This window comes from Prionailurus bengalensis, chromosome E1 (genome assembly GCF_016509475.1).
Source record: "Prionailurus bengalensis isolate Pbe53 chromosome E1, Fcat_Pben_1.1_paternal_pri, whole genome shotgun sequence".
Classification (NCBI taxonomy): domain Eukaryota; kingdom Metazoa; phylum Chordata; class Mammalia; order Carnivora; family Felidae; genus Prionailurus; species Prionailurus bengalensis.
In genome coordinates, this window is record NC_057347.1 from 55,027,836 (window position 1) to 55,040,836 (window position 13,001).

The 13,001-nt window shown below is 45.7% G+C and overlaps 1 protein-coding gene across 2 annotated transcripts in view; it reads left to right on the forward strand.

Annotated features, from left to right (window-relative positions):
* NUP85 (nucleoporin 85) overlaps positions 1-12,597 on the forward strand; it is a 37,913-nt gene extending 25,316 nt beyond the window's left edge. For both annotated transcript variants that reach the window (XM_043585248.1, XM_043585247.1), the window contains exons 12-19: positions 8,773-8,856; positions 8,998-9,063; positions 9,233-9,384; positions 10,133-10,250; positions 10,360-10,460; positions 11,377-11,528; positions 11,934-12,035; positions 12,409-12,597. In XM_043585248.1, coding sequence (XP_043441183.1) covers positions 8,773-8,856; positions 8,998-9,063; positions 9,233-9,384; positions 10,133-10,250; positions 10,360-10,460; positions 11,377-11,528; positions 11,934-12,035; positions 12,409-12,507 — 874 coding nt within the window. In that variant the 3' untranslated portion in view covers positions 12,508-12,597. The remainder of the gene's footprint in view (positions 1-8,772; positions 8,857-8,997; positions 9,064-9,232; positions 9,385-10,132; positions 10,251-10,359; positions 10,461-11,376; positions 11,529-11,933; positions 12,036-12,408) is intronic.
* The last annotated feature ends 404 nt before the right edge of the window (positions 12,598-13,001 follow it).

Here is a 13,001-nt window from a genome sequence, read left to right on the forward strand (position 1 = left end):
TGGTGATGTAGGCAAGTCTCGCAGCTTTCTTTGGGTATGACGTCAACTGGGTTCATGACTACCCTGTAAAGGGGAATGAAGGGAATCCTTTCTAAAGGTGCTAAAAAGGAGATTTCTTTTTTTTTTTTTTTTAATTTTTTTTTTCCAACATTTATTTATTTTTGGGACAGAGAGAGACAGAGCATGAATGGGGGAGGGGCAGAGAGAGAGGGAGACACAGAATCAGAAACAGGCTCCAGGCTCTGAGCCATCAGCCCAGAGCCCGACGCGGGGCTCGAACTCACGGACAGTGAGATCGTGACCTGGCTGAAGTCGGACGCTTAACCGACTGCGCCACCCAGGCGCCCCTAAAAAGGAGATTTCTAAATGAGTATTCTATGATCCCCATGTTAGCCAGACCCTGAGAGGCACAAAGGGCAGTGAAGGGTGCTGAAGTGGAGCATAAAGGCCCTCAGAGGCCATAGTTCATCAGCCCTTGCTGGAGAGCTGCATGTTTGCCTATTATCCCCACAGCCGAAAGGAGAAGTTGGGAATCCTCCAAGTGCTCATTTCCTCCTCTCTGGCTTACAGCTGCCTCTAAAAGCCAGTTCCTTGCTACCTGGCAAAAGGAAACAGGGAGCTGGCATGTACTTCACTGGGAGCTAGGCAGGATGGCAGCTTTCTGGTGCCCTTAAAGTCCTGTCACAATATTGAACTAGAAGGAAACAGGTCTTCCTTCAAAAATTAAGAAGAGGTCCGGTTTAATGTTTACCTAATCTAGAATCTTCTTGCCAGAACTTTGTCCCGGCCCATAACTTTGGCTGTGGATTGTGGCGGTGTGCAGACCCTCACACACCATTTACAGAAGAAGGTCCACAGCCGCCAGAGCTCAGTTAGGTAGTGGTTGCTGCAGAGGTGCCAAAACAAGATACAGGAGTTGGGCTAAGGGGGCAGCAGTGGCCCAGTGCAGGGCAAACAGTCCCGTGGAGAGTTACACTTGTTTGCTCTGGGTAGGGCCTTCGCCACGGCTGGTCTTCCCAGCTCCACAATTTTCTCTTTTCTAGCAGAGGCCACTCCAGAGCTGTTGAGTCTTCCTCAAACATTTTTGAACAATGAGCTGTTTGCTTGGTTTGTATAGAGGTTGCCTTGGGAATTCTCCATCATTTGCGTGTGAAGCTCCAAAATCTGTTGTTGAGACTTGTCTGGCTTTGCAGGGAGGGTGTGCCGGCCTTGTTCAACACTCCATCCTGTCTTGGTCACTCGAGCAGTGTCATTAGCACCCTGCCTTCAGTGGTCGCTGCCCTGTGGCCTTGGAGGCTGCTGTATCCCTTTGGGAGATGCTTGAGGGCTGCCAGACTAGGGCATGCTGTGGCTCCTCAGCCACCTCACTGGCTGTCTCACTAACTGTCACATCAGTCTGGGCAACAGCAGCTGTTCAGGAGGGCCGAGGTACCATCTCCCCTCACCCATCCTTTATGCCCCACACTGTGCCAAGCTTTGCGATTATAGCAGTTTTTCTTGTATTCCTGAATGTATTATCTAGGCCAGATGTTGTGGAACCCCTTAAGAGAGGACCCTATATCAGATTGTAAGGTGAGGAAAAGCTTCTCAAAGGAGGCTACACTCAAAGTGGAGTCCTGAAAAGTTCAGCCCAAAACATCATTTTGGGCAGAAACAAAAACATAGGGAAAGACAGGAAAGAAAGAAGGCCTGTTACCTGCTGAAGGAACTGTAAACATCTCTTAGGACCAAAACACTAAGTGAGGGGTTGAAATGACAGAGGTCAGAAAGGAGTCAGGTTATCAAGGACCAGATACACTGTACACAGTAGTTTTGATTGTATCCAAATGGGGAGCCACTGAGGATTTTAGCAGGATAGTGCTGTGAAATTTGTATTTGAGAAAGAACAATCTGAAGAGTGTGGAGGACAGCAAGGCTGGCAGCTGGAAACTTAACAAAATTACTAAAATGGTTAGTAATTACAGTAATGGTGATAATAGTTAAGATTTACTAGACTAAGTTTTAATGGATTATTTCAATTTATCTTGGAACAGACCTTTGAGATGGGTGCCTTTTTTTTTTTTTAAGTTTATTTACTTATTTTGGGGTGCCTGGGTGGCTCAGTCGGTTAAGCGTCTGACTCTGGATTTTAGTTCAGGTCATGGTCTCATGATTTGTGAGTTGGAGCCCTCCAATGGGCTCTGTGCTGGCAGTGCGGAGCCTGCTTGGAATTCTGTCTCTCCTCTCTCTGCACCACAGCACAGAGCCCCACGTGGGGCATCGATCTCATGATCATGACCCAAGCCAAAATCAGAAGTTGGACACTTAACTGACAGCCATCCAGGTGCCCTGAGATAAAAAGTGCTGTTTTTTTCTTTTCTTCTTTATTATTATTTTTTAATGTTTATTCATTTTTGAGAGAGACAGAGCATGAGCAGGGCAGGGACAGAGAGAGGGAGACACAGAATCTGAAGCAGGCTCCAGGCTCTGAGCTGTCAGCACAGAGCCCAACGCGGGGCTCGAACTCACAGACCGTGAGATCACGACCTGAGCAGAAGTCGGACGCTCAACCGACTGAGCTACCCAGGCGCCCCAAAAGTGCTGTTTTTTTCAAGCCTATCTCACATATGAGGGAAGTGAGCCCTGGTAAAGTCACACTGCCAGCTAACAAGGGCCCTGTGGCTGTTTGGCCCCAAAGCCACTTGCTAAAGCCCATACAGTTTGCTGAGCTCTTAAGCACTAATGAAGCCATCAAGAAGTTCTATTAACTTCAAAATTATCTCACAACTGGTTACTTCTCGTTCCCTCCTCAGCTGCCACCTTAGCCCAGCCACCATTATCAACAACCTGAACTATTGCAGGTTGACGGGCTTCACCACTGTCCCCATCTCTACATTGTCCATTTGGACACAACCGTTCGAGTACTCTTTTCAGTCTTTAAGTTTTTATTTAAATTCCCATTAGTTAACACACAGTATAGTACTAGTTTCAGGTGAACAGTATGGTGATTCATCACTTCCATACAACACCTAGCGCCCATCACAAGTGCACTCCTTAATCCCCATCACCTATTTAACCCATCTCTCCACCTCCTTCCCCTCTGGTAACTATCAGTTTGTTCTCTAGAGTTAAGAGTCTGTTTCTTGGATTGCCTCTTTTCTCTTTTTTATTCCCTCTTTGCTTATTTTAAGATTTTATTTTATTTTAAACATTTATTTTTCTTTTTTTTTTTTTTTTAAATTTTTTTTCAACGTTTATTTATTTTTGGGACAGAGAGAGACAGAGCATGAACGGGGGAGGGGCAGAGAGAGAGAGAGGGAGACACAGAATTGGAAACAAGCTCCAGGCTCTGAGCCATCAGCCCAGAGCCTGACGCGGGGCTCGAACTCACGGACCGCGAGATCGTGACCTGGCTGAAGTCGGACGCTTAACCGACTGCACCACCCAGGCACCCCTAAACATTTATTTTTCTTAAGTTTATTTATTTTGAGAGAGAGCATGGGGGAAGGGCAGAGAGGGAGAAAGGGAGAGAGAGAATCCTAAGCAGGCTCCACATGTTCAGTGCAGAGCCCAGTGCAGGGCTTGAACTCATGAACCATGGGATCATGACCTGAGCCGAAATCAATTTGGACGCTTAACCGATTGAGCCACCCAGGAGCCCCTTTAAGATTTTTTAAAGTAACCTCTACACCCAAGGTGAGTGTCAAACTCACAACCCTGAGATCAAGAGTCCCATGCTTTGCTGACTGAGCCAGCCAGGCTTTTTAGTTTTTGTTTTTTAAGAGAGAGTGGGAAGGGCAGAGGGAGAGGGAAAGAGAGAAAGAATTCCAAGCAGGCTCTGCACTGTCAGTATGGAGCCCGATGTGGGGCTAGAACTCACAAACTGCAAGATCATGACCTGAGCCAAAATCAAGAGTTGGACACTTAACTGACTGAGCCACCCAGGTGCCCCAGGAAGCATTTCTTTAAAAAGTTTTATTTATTTCAAGAGAGGGAGAGAGAGGGAAAGAGAATTCAAGCAGGCTCCACCCCTGAAGTGGGGCTCAAACTCATGAACTGTGAGATTGTGACCTGAGCTGAAGTTGGACACTAAAAAGACCAAGCCACCCAGGTGTCCCTACCATAGCTTCTTTATCCATTCATAAGTCCATGGACTCTTGGGCTGTTGCCATAATTAGGCTATTGTAGATAGTGCTACAATAAACATAGGGGTGCATGTATCCTCTTGAATTAGTATTTTTGTATCTCTTGGGTTAATACTTAGAAGTACAATTGCTGGATAATAGGATAGTTCTATATTTATTATTTATTCATGTATTTATTTTTAAATTTTTTTTTTCAACGTTTATTTATTTTTGGGACAGAGAGAGACAGAGCATGAACGGGGGAGGGGCAGAGAGAGAGGGAGACACAGAATCGGAAACAGGCTCCAGGCTCCGAGCCATCAGCCCAGAGCCCGACGCAGGGCTCAAACTCACGGACCGCGAGATCGTGACCTGGCTGAAGTCGGACGCTCAACCGACTGCGCCACCCAGGCGCCCCTATTCATGTATTTATTTTTGAGAAAGCGCGCACACACACACCTGTGAGTGAGGTGGGGCGGGGCAAAGGGAGAGAAACCCAAGAATCCCAAGCAACTTCCATGCTGAGCATGGAGCCTAATGCCCCATGGAGCCCATGACCCTGACATCGTGACCTGAGTGGAAATCAAAAGAGATCTAGGGACCCAAGGTGGTTCTATCTTTAACTTTTTTTTTTTTTTTTTAAACTAAGCTCTACACCTAATGTGGGGCTTGAACTTATGACCCCTAGATCAAGAGTTGCATGCCTTACTGACTGAGGTAGCCAAACATCCCCTCTATTTTTAACTTTTCGAGGAACCTCCATACTGTTTTCCAGAGTAGCTGTACCAGTTTGCCTCCCCACCAACAATGCGTGAGGGTTCCCTTTTCTGGGCATCCTTGCCAACACCTGTTGTTTCCTGTGTTGTTGGTTTTAGTCATTCTGACAGGGGTGAGGTGATATCTCATTGTAGTTTTGATTTGCTACTTGTTTTCAGTGTTGAACCATTTTTTCCTGCTTTCTGTCCCAGTGGCTTCCCATCATGAGGCACTAAGTGAGCTGGCCTTTGCCTGACTTGAAGTTTGAGTCACACGGGCTTCAGTCTGAAGTAGGAACAAGACTGACTTCCTGCTCCAGAGCCTTTACACTGACTGTTGCCTCTATTTCAGGGCTGTTCCTTTCTCTTGTCTTCCTGTGGCGGTTCTCCCTCCTCCTCCAGCCCTCTGTTCAAAGAACTAGTCCCTCGTCATTAATGTTCTCTATGGTCCTTACTCTAGGAGGGTGGACTGTGCCTGTAGTTGTGAGTAGGGGAGGCAACTTGTTTTTAGATCTTCTGGGTTAACATTTGCTCACCTTATTTAATATTCTTCCTTAAGACTGGCCACTTCTGATTTCATCTGTTACCCTTGAATTTTTTAGAACTTCAGTCTCTAAAGATAGCTTCAGAGTCTCAGAGAGCTGTACTGACCATCATAATTCCTCCACTTTGGCAAAGAAGCTGAAGTTAAATAACTGGCCAGTCACTGAGTTAGCAGGACTGGATTTGAACCAATTTGCAGTGCTGCTAGAGCACATCCATGGTGGTCTCTAAGCAGTTTAGTAGGGCACTATTTATGTGTTAACCTCAAGCTTGGGTTTACTGATTTTTGTATTTATAGAGCACTACTGAAAAGAATTTTTTAAAGATATATCAATTTTCCCATTTTTTTCTTTAAACAGTCCAGGTAGGCAAGAGATAAAATTACTTCCATTTTCCAGATGACAGGGACAGAGAGGTAAGGACTGACTGAAATGGTGGTCTCGAGTTCCATTTGTAGTATCTTTTCCACGAAAGCACTGTCTAGTTAACCCAATGACAGTGTTCAGTTGAATTACTGATACATAAGGACGTATGACGAAGTTAGAATAGTTAATAGCAACAACATTATCTGATGAGTTGGGGTTTTGTTTAGGGGACTGCCATAAACAGAGATTTATTGGAATTCTTGTCGAGAAAGGACAAGGTCAGGAAGGAACATAGCAGAATAACAAAATTAGTAAAGCCATAGCTAAGGAAAACATGGCCCAGGAGAGTACTCTTTTGTTTATTTGTTTGCTTATTAGTTTATTTGTTTTGAGAGGCAGGGAGGGGCAGAGAGAGAGGGAGAGAGAATCCCAGATCAAAGCCCATGGGCTTTGAACTCATGCACCATGAGATCATGAACTTGGATCAAGTCCAGTGCTCAACTGACTGAGCCACTCAGGTGCCCCAAGAAAGAACTCTTTAAAAACTTGAGCATGTTAGGACTTCGTGTAGCATGTAATGAATTTTTAGAACTTAGTATTGGAGGATGATAGAAATAGAGGAAAATCTTTGAAATTTGGCACAGATAATTTTTTTTTTAATGTTTATTTTTGAGACGGAGGGAGGGGCAGAAAGAGATGGGGACAGAGCGGGCTTTGCCCTGACAGCAGAGAGTCTGAAATGGGGCGCACAAACCATGAGCACATGACCTGAGCCAAAGTTGGTTGCTGAACCAACTGAGCCACCAAGATGCCCCAGCATAGATCATTTTTTAAATGATCTCTGTACCCAACATGGGGCTCAAACTCATGGCTCTGAAATCAAGAGTCTCATGCTCTACCGACTCAGCCAGCCAGGTACCCCAGCACACATAGTTTTTTGAATGAATAATACAGAGCTATTAATAAAGTTGGAAAATAGCTAATCTTCAAAATGAATGTTAGGAAGGCCAACAAGCATATTTATTCCCTAATGGTGGAATCCTGGAACAGATGGAGTCTCTGAGTATGTCCACATCCTTAAGAATGAGGCAGAAGTTTTAAACATTTGTCCAATAATTCAGTGTAAGCCAATCCCTATTTTTATATCACGAAAGCAGCATTTTTTACCTTAATGCATTATTACACCTCCGAGACTGTGTCTGCCTTGATAGTCTGCTCCTTTCATTTGTGCTTGATTTTGTTACAGAAAGCAATCATTAAAGCTTCTTTTCCCTTTTCCCAAGATTTAAAAAATAGGCATCAAATACAGAAGGCCTATGCCAAGTAACAAATGAATAACCTAACCTGAAATGATGGAGGCACACTGATAAGTGTTCTGGTACACTGTACAAAAGGATGCTAGGGAGCTTACAAACATTGATGATGTAAAACAGTGATTTCCAAGGAACTTACTTAATCAGACCTCAAAGGGCCTTAGAAACCTTCATTTTTCACAAGGGCCCTAGATGATTCTAGGCTTTGATTAAAAGTTTGATTTGAGGGGGGGTGGGGGGGTGAAGTATAGTTTGGGGAAGGACTTAGCCTTCATCCTGGTCAGACTATAAATACAATAAAATTACAAATCTTGTCACTGAACAAAAGTTTCTTCATGCAAAGTATTAAAAGAAACCTGAACATAAGATGGTTTTTAAACTGTCTTATGTTTACAGTTGTATTCATAAAGTATGCTAATCAAAAGCTATACAATGAGAAACATTAACAGTGAATCCAAATGAAAATATGTTCCTCTGAATTCCATGTTTCCTGAAGCATCAGAAACCACTAATCTTTTAGTCTTTTTTTTTGAGAGCGCGTGCGCTCTCATGCAAGTGGGGGAGGGGCAGAGAAAGGGGGGAGAGAGAGAATCTCAATCAGGCTCCACACTGGCACCACAGAGCTCAGAGCCTGATGCAGGGCTCAAACTCTCTAATTGTGAGATTATGACCTGAGCAGAAGTCAGATGCTCAACTGACTGAGCCACCCAGGTGCCCCAGTGTTTGTTTATTTTTGAGGAAACATGAGTGGGGGAGGGGCAGAGAGAGGACAGAGACTCTGAAGTGGGCTCTGCACTGACAGTAGCGAGCTGGACATGGGGCTTGAACTCATGAACCATGAGATCATGACCTGAGCCAAAATTGGACGTTCAACCAGCTGAGCCACCCAGGTGCCGTGATCTTTTCTTTTTTATCTTTAAGTTTATTTGTGAGAGAGCGAGCAAGAGTGAGAGAGCAAACAAGAGCGAGAGAGCACGCAAGCAGGGGAGCAGGAAAGAGGGGGACAAAGAATCTGAAGTGGGCTCTGCACTGACAGTAAGAGAGCCCAGTGTGGGGCTTGAACTCACGAATCATGAGATCATAACCTGAGCCAAAGTCAGACACTTAACCTACAACCATCCCATCTTTTTTTTAATTGAAGTATAGTTGATGTGTTAGTTTCACGTTTACAACATTGAACAATTCTGTACGTTACAAAATACTTCCCACCAGCAGCGTAATTACTATGTCATCACACAAAGATTATTATGTTCCCTGTGATGTAATTTTCATCCCCATGACTGACTTATTTTCTAACTAGAAGTTTGTACCTCTTCACCTAGTTCTCCTATCCTCCCACCCTCCTCCCCACTGGCAACCACCAGTTCTGTTTTTATAAGTCTGTTTCTTTTTGTTCTTACACATTATTCTGTATCCACATTGTCTGCATCTGATTGGATCCCTGAATTTTATTTTCACTGTGACATTCTCCATAGATACAGGTTATTGGCTGCCAGTTTGAGGGTTGACCTTCCTTCTGGGTATGCACTGTCAGTCCTCACACAACACAGAGAAATTTCTTCCAAACGGATTTCAGCTTGTCACTGTCCCACCTATCCTTTTATTCAAAGAACATGAGGGGTCCTGGTCATGCTCTGCTCATATGGATCCTACTCTCTGACCCCGACTCCCCTCCTTGGGTTTGAACCCACAGCATTGCCTTAAGCAACTGGTGGTTTGTGGCCCATCTGACAGACCTGCTGGATCACTGCAAGCTCCTCCAGTCACACAACCTCTAGTAAGTATGTGGCAGCCAGGCCAGCCCTTGGGACTTGGCGGGGGGAGGGGGGGTCCACTGTATGGAAGCACGGTTGGGCTATGGGAGGGCCCTGAATGGAGCAGGCCATGGGTTTTGGTCTCATGTTACATTTTATTCCAGCTTCGGATCCAACATGAGAGAGTTCCTCCTGCTGGAATATGCCTCCGGCCTGTTTGCTCATCATAGGTAGGAAGACCCCAACGGTGCTTTTCAGCATGCAAGATGGTGTTCCTTCCCATCTGGTTCCCTGAGGTCTACGGGGCGTGCGGGAGGAGCCATCTCAGTGCCAATCCTTGAGCTCCAGGGCAGCACCTGGGCTCTCCAGGCCCTCATGTCTGTCCTCGGACTGTTGCAGCCTCTGGCAGTTGGGAGTGGATTACTTCGACTACTGCCCTGAGCTGGGCCGAGTTTCCTTGGAGCTGCACATTGAGCGGATCCCTTTGAGCACTGAGCAGAAAGCCCTTAAGGTGCTGCGGATTTGTGAGCAGCGGCAGATGACTGAGCAAGGTGAGCCTGCCCTCTTCCCGGCATACTTTCTGCTCATGCCGTGCCAGCCACACTAGAGAGAGGCCGGGCAGCGCGTGCCAAGAGATAAGCCAAAACAGGAAAATTACTGAGGAAGGAAGGACAAGGAGCTGGGGATCCACCGAGACTTAGAAAGCAATGGAGCACATTACCTTTTAAAAAGATTCTTACCCACTTCTGTCTCCTGCCTACTCTAAGTTCAGGGTTGGGGTCAGCTTCTCCCAGGTGGGTTGCTGTTGCTAAGGCTGCTCAGTGGGGAAGAAGTAGGACCAGAGTCAGCTCAGGAGGAGCACAGAAAGGAAAGCAGTGTTATTTGTTCCTCCTCCCCTCACCGTTGAGTGCAAAAACTCAAGTTTTCTTTTCAAGGCATTTGCTTGCATATGACCATCTCTGAAAGCACATGGCATTCAAGACCCAAAGGGTTTTTGACACCTGGACAGATAATGAAGGAGCTGACTTGTGGAGAGCAATAAAAATCTTTTTGCCATCCCTGAAATCAAACCCACTCACAAAGCCAGTCCTGCCAGGGTGGGTCATAGTGTGATCAGAGCCAGGAGACAATTTATAAACCCCAAAGTTCCCAGTGTTACCGACCAACTTGTATTTGGAGCCTGTGGACAGGCTGCAGAAAGCTCAGAGGAGTCGGGAAGCCTGTTTCTGTCCAGCAAGCGTTATGAATGGAGTGACTTGCAGGGTGAAAAGTTAACCTTCTTTCTTTTTTCTTGCCAAGTTCGCAGCATTTGTAAGATCTTAGCCATGAAAGCTGTCCGCAACAATCGCCTGGGCTCTGCCCTGTCTTGGAGCATCCGAGCCAAGGATGCAGCCTTTGCCACGCTGGTGTCAGACAGGTGGGTTCAGTCAGTCCCTTTTGGCTTTCTGGGAGCTGTATGGGAAGTTGGGAGGTTGAGGAAGTGGGGCCTGGGACTGCCGCTCTGACCTCTGGGCCTGGCCTTGTAGGTTCCTCAGGGATTACTGTGAGCGAGGCTGCTTTTCCGATCTGGATCTCATTGACAACCTTGGGCCAGCCATGATGCTCAGTGATCGACTGACATTCTTGGGTGAGTCTTTGGGCTCTGTCCCCTGGACCTGCGGCATGGTGGAGATGGGAGGTACTATCTAGACTTCTCCAGTGTTTCCTTCCTGTTAAGCCCAAATTCCAAACCACGTAGAACCCTGTGTGCCAGACTCTGCAAAGCATACTTTCTGGTTAACATTTCCCAGTAATTTCAAAATTAAAGAGAAAGGTGCAAAAGTAGTTGCAGGAATAAGGAACTCCCATGTACACTTTATCCAGATTCACCATTTATATTTTGCCTCATTTATTTTATTAGGTTTTTAGGGAACAGTCTGAAAGTAAGTTGGAGACTTTGTTTCCCTTTCCTCATAAATACTTGAGCATGTATTTTCTAAGAACAAGAACATCCTCTCATATAACCAGTTACCAGAATGCACGGCTCTCCTCAGATCTGTAATCTACATTCTGATTATATCTGCTGTCCCAGCAAGGTCTTTTATCAACTCCACGTTCACAAATTCAGTTGTCCTGTCTCTTTAGTGCCCCTGCCTTTCTTGGTGTTCCTTCACTGTGACATTTTTGAAGAATCTGTTCAGCTCTCTTATACAACGTTCTCTATAATCTACGTGAATGGGGAGGGGCAGAGAGAGGGAGAGAGAATCCCAGGCAAGCTCCACACAGCCAGCACAGAGCCTGACTTAGGGCTTGAACTCACAAACTGTGATGTCATGACCTGAGCTGAAATCAAGAGGTGGACATTTGACCCACTGAGCCACCCACGCGCCCAAAACATGTTTGTTTGTTTGTTTGTTTGTTTGTTTTTAATCCTGTTGTTCTCATTGGTCCAGGACGTTTGGAGTCAGTTCTGAAAGAATCTCTCTGCTTTCACGTGGCTGGTCTGGGGTTTCTCTTGGCTTGTTTAGGGCGAGAGGTGACCTAGTGTTCTCTCTTCACAATAGGAAAGTACCGTGAGTTCCACCGATTTTATGGGGAGAAGCGCTTTTTTGATGCGGCTTCTCTTCTCCTGTCATTGATGACTTCTCAGATTGCTCCACGATGTTTCTGGGTAACACTACTAACAGATGCCCTGCCCCTTTTGGAACAGAAACAGGTACAGTTTTAATCCACAGTGATTTTGTGTTTTATAGTCTTTGACAGAATGCTTCATTCTGCAGCTGTTGCAGATGCACATCCACACATCATCTCCCAAGTAGAGCCCTGTGTGTGGGGCATTCTCTCGTAATGCCCTGTCTGGAAATAAGAGTTATCTACAACGAGAAAAGCTACTTAATTTGAAATGAGGCAGCTGTCTACTAACAATACTCAGCCTAGTGCCCTGACGAGAAAGGCTGGGGGTGACAGTACGGGTGCTGTTCTTCCAGGGCTGCATATATGAAGCCTGCCCCTCCAAAGGGCATGCACGGAAGGCAATCTCTGAACCCGGGCACATGCCCAGATCAGCGCAGGCCTTGGTTGGGAAGCATCTAAGCAAAACAGCTTCTTTTTTCTCTTTTAGGTGATTTTTACAACAGAGCAAACATATGAGCTGATGAGATGTCTGGAGGACTTGGCCTCAGGAAGGCCAGTGCGGGGAGAGCCTGGTGCTCAGCGACTCCAGGTCATTTTAGCTTTTGGGTTGTTGATTCTGTAATGGCGAGAAGAAAAGGCTCCCTCTATCTTGGACTCCCCTACTTCCCTCCTGAAACGCTGGCCCCTTACAAACTTGTGCTTCTTGGTTTAGCTCTTAACCTGTAATTGACACACCAGCTTGTTTTAGGAGAAAGTGGGGTGATCCTAGTGTTCTGGTCTCTACTTGTCTGTTGGTCAGTCGCAGAGGTTCTTTGCATGCAGTTCCCTCAGATAAACCACTTGCTAGAAGCTATTAAGGGTTAAATGCCCTTGGTCTGCCTCCGGGTCACATAGAACCTTGCAGAACTTTAAAGAAGGAACACTTCCTGCCATACCTTATGCTGGCCTTCTTTGCTTTTTAGGAGGACATAGAGAACACCAAGCTGGAAATGCTGAGACTTGCTCTTGCGCGAAATCTTGCCCGGGCCATTATAAAAGAAGGCTCACTGGAAGGCTCCTGAGGCTAGCCAAGAGCTGCTGTAGCCTGGCATCTTTGTATGACAATGTATATAAATTTTTGAAAGAATAAAAACATTTTTTTCCCCCTCAAATAGAAGGCAAATTCTTAAAAGTTCAGCTAGGGGTTTTTCCTACCTCTGCTGTGAACTTAAGGTGTTAGAAAGTACGCGTTCTGTTCTCCTTGGCATGGAACTTTTTTCCTGGTCTCCCAAAAGAAAAAGCCACTCCTGGAAGTTATGGTGAGTGCAGTGCCCTCTTCCTATTTGAAAATCAAATGAGAGCAGTCAGTGGTTTACTTAGGCTTCTGAAATTGAGCCTCATTTTAGAATCAACTGGAACATTGTTAATTGTTCTGTCCTTTAAAAAAGGAAAAGGTCCAGGAACCTGTACTTTCATCAACAAAAACCTCAGGTGATGCCAGCAGATGTGTCTACATTTGGAATTCATTAAATGGTACTCTGTCCACTGTGGGGTGAATGGGTATTAGGATTCCAGC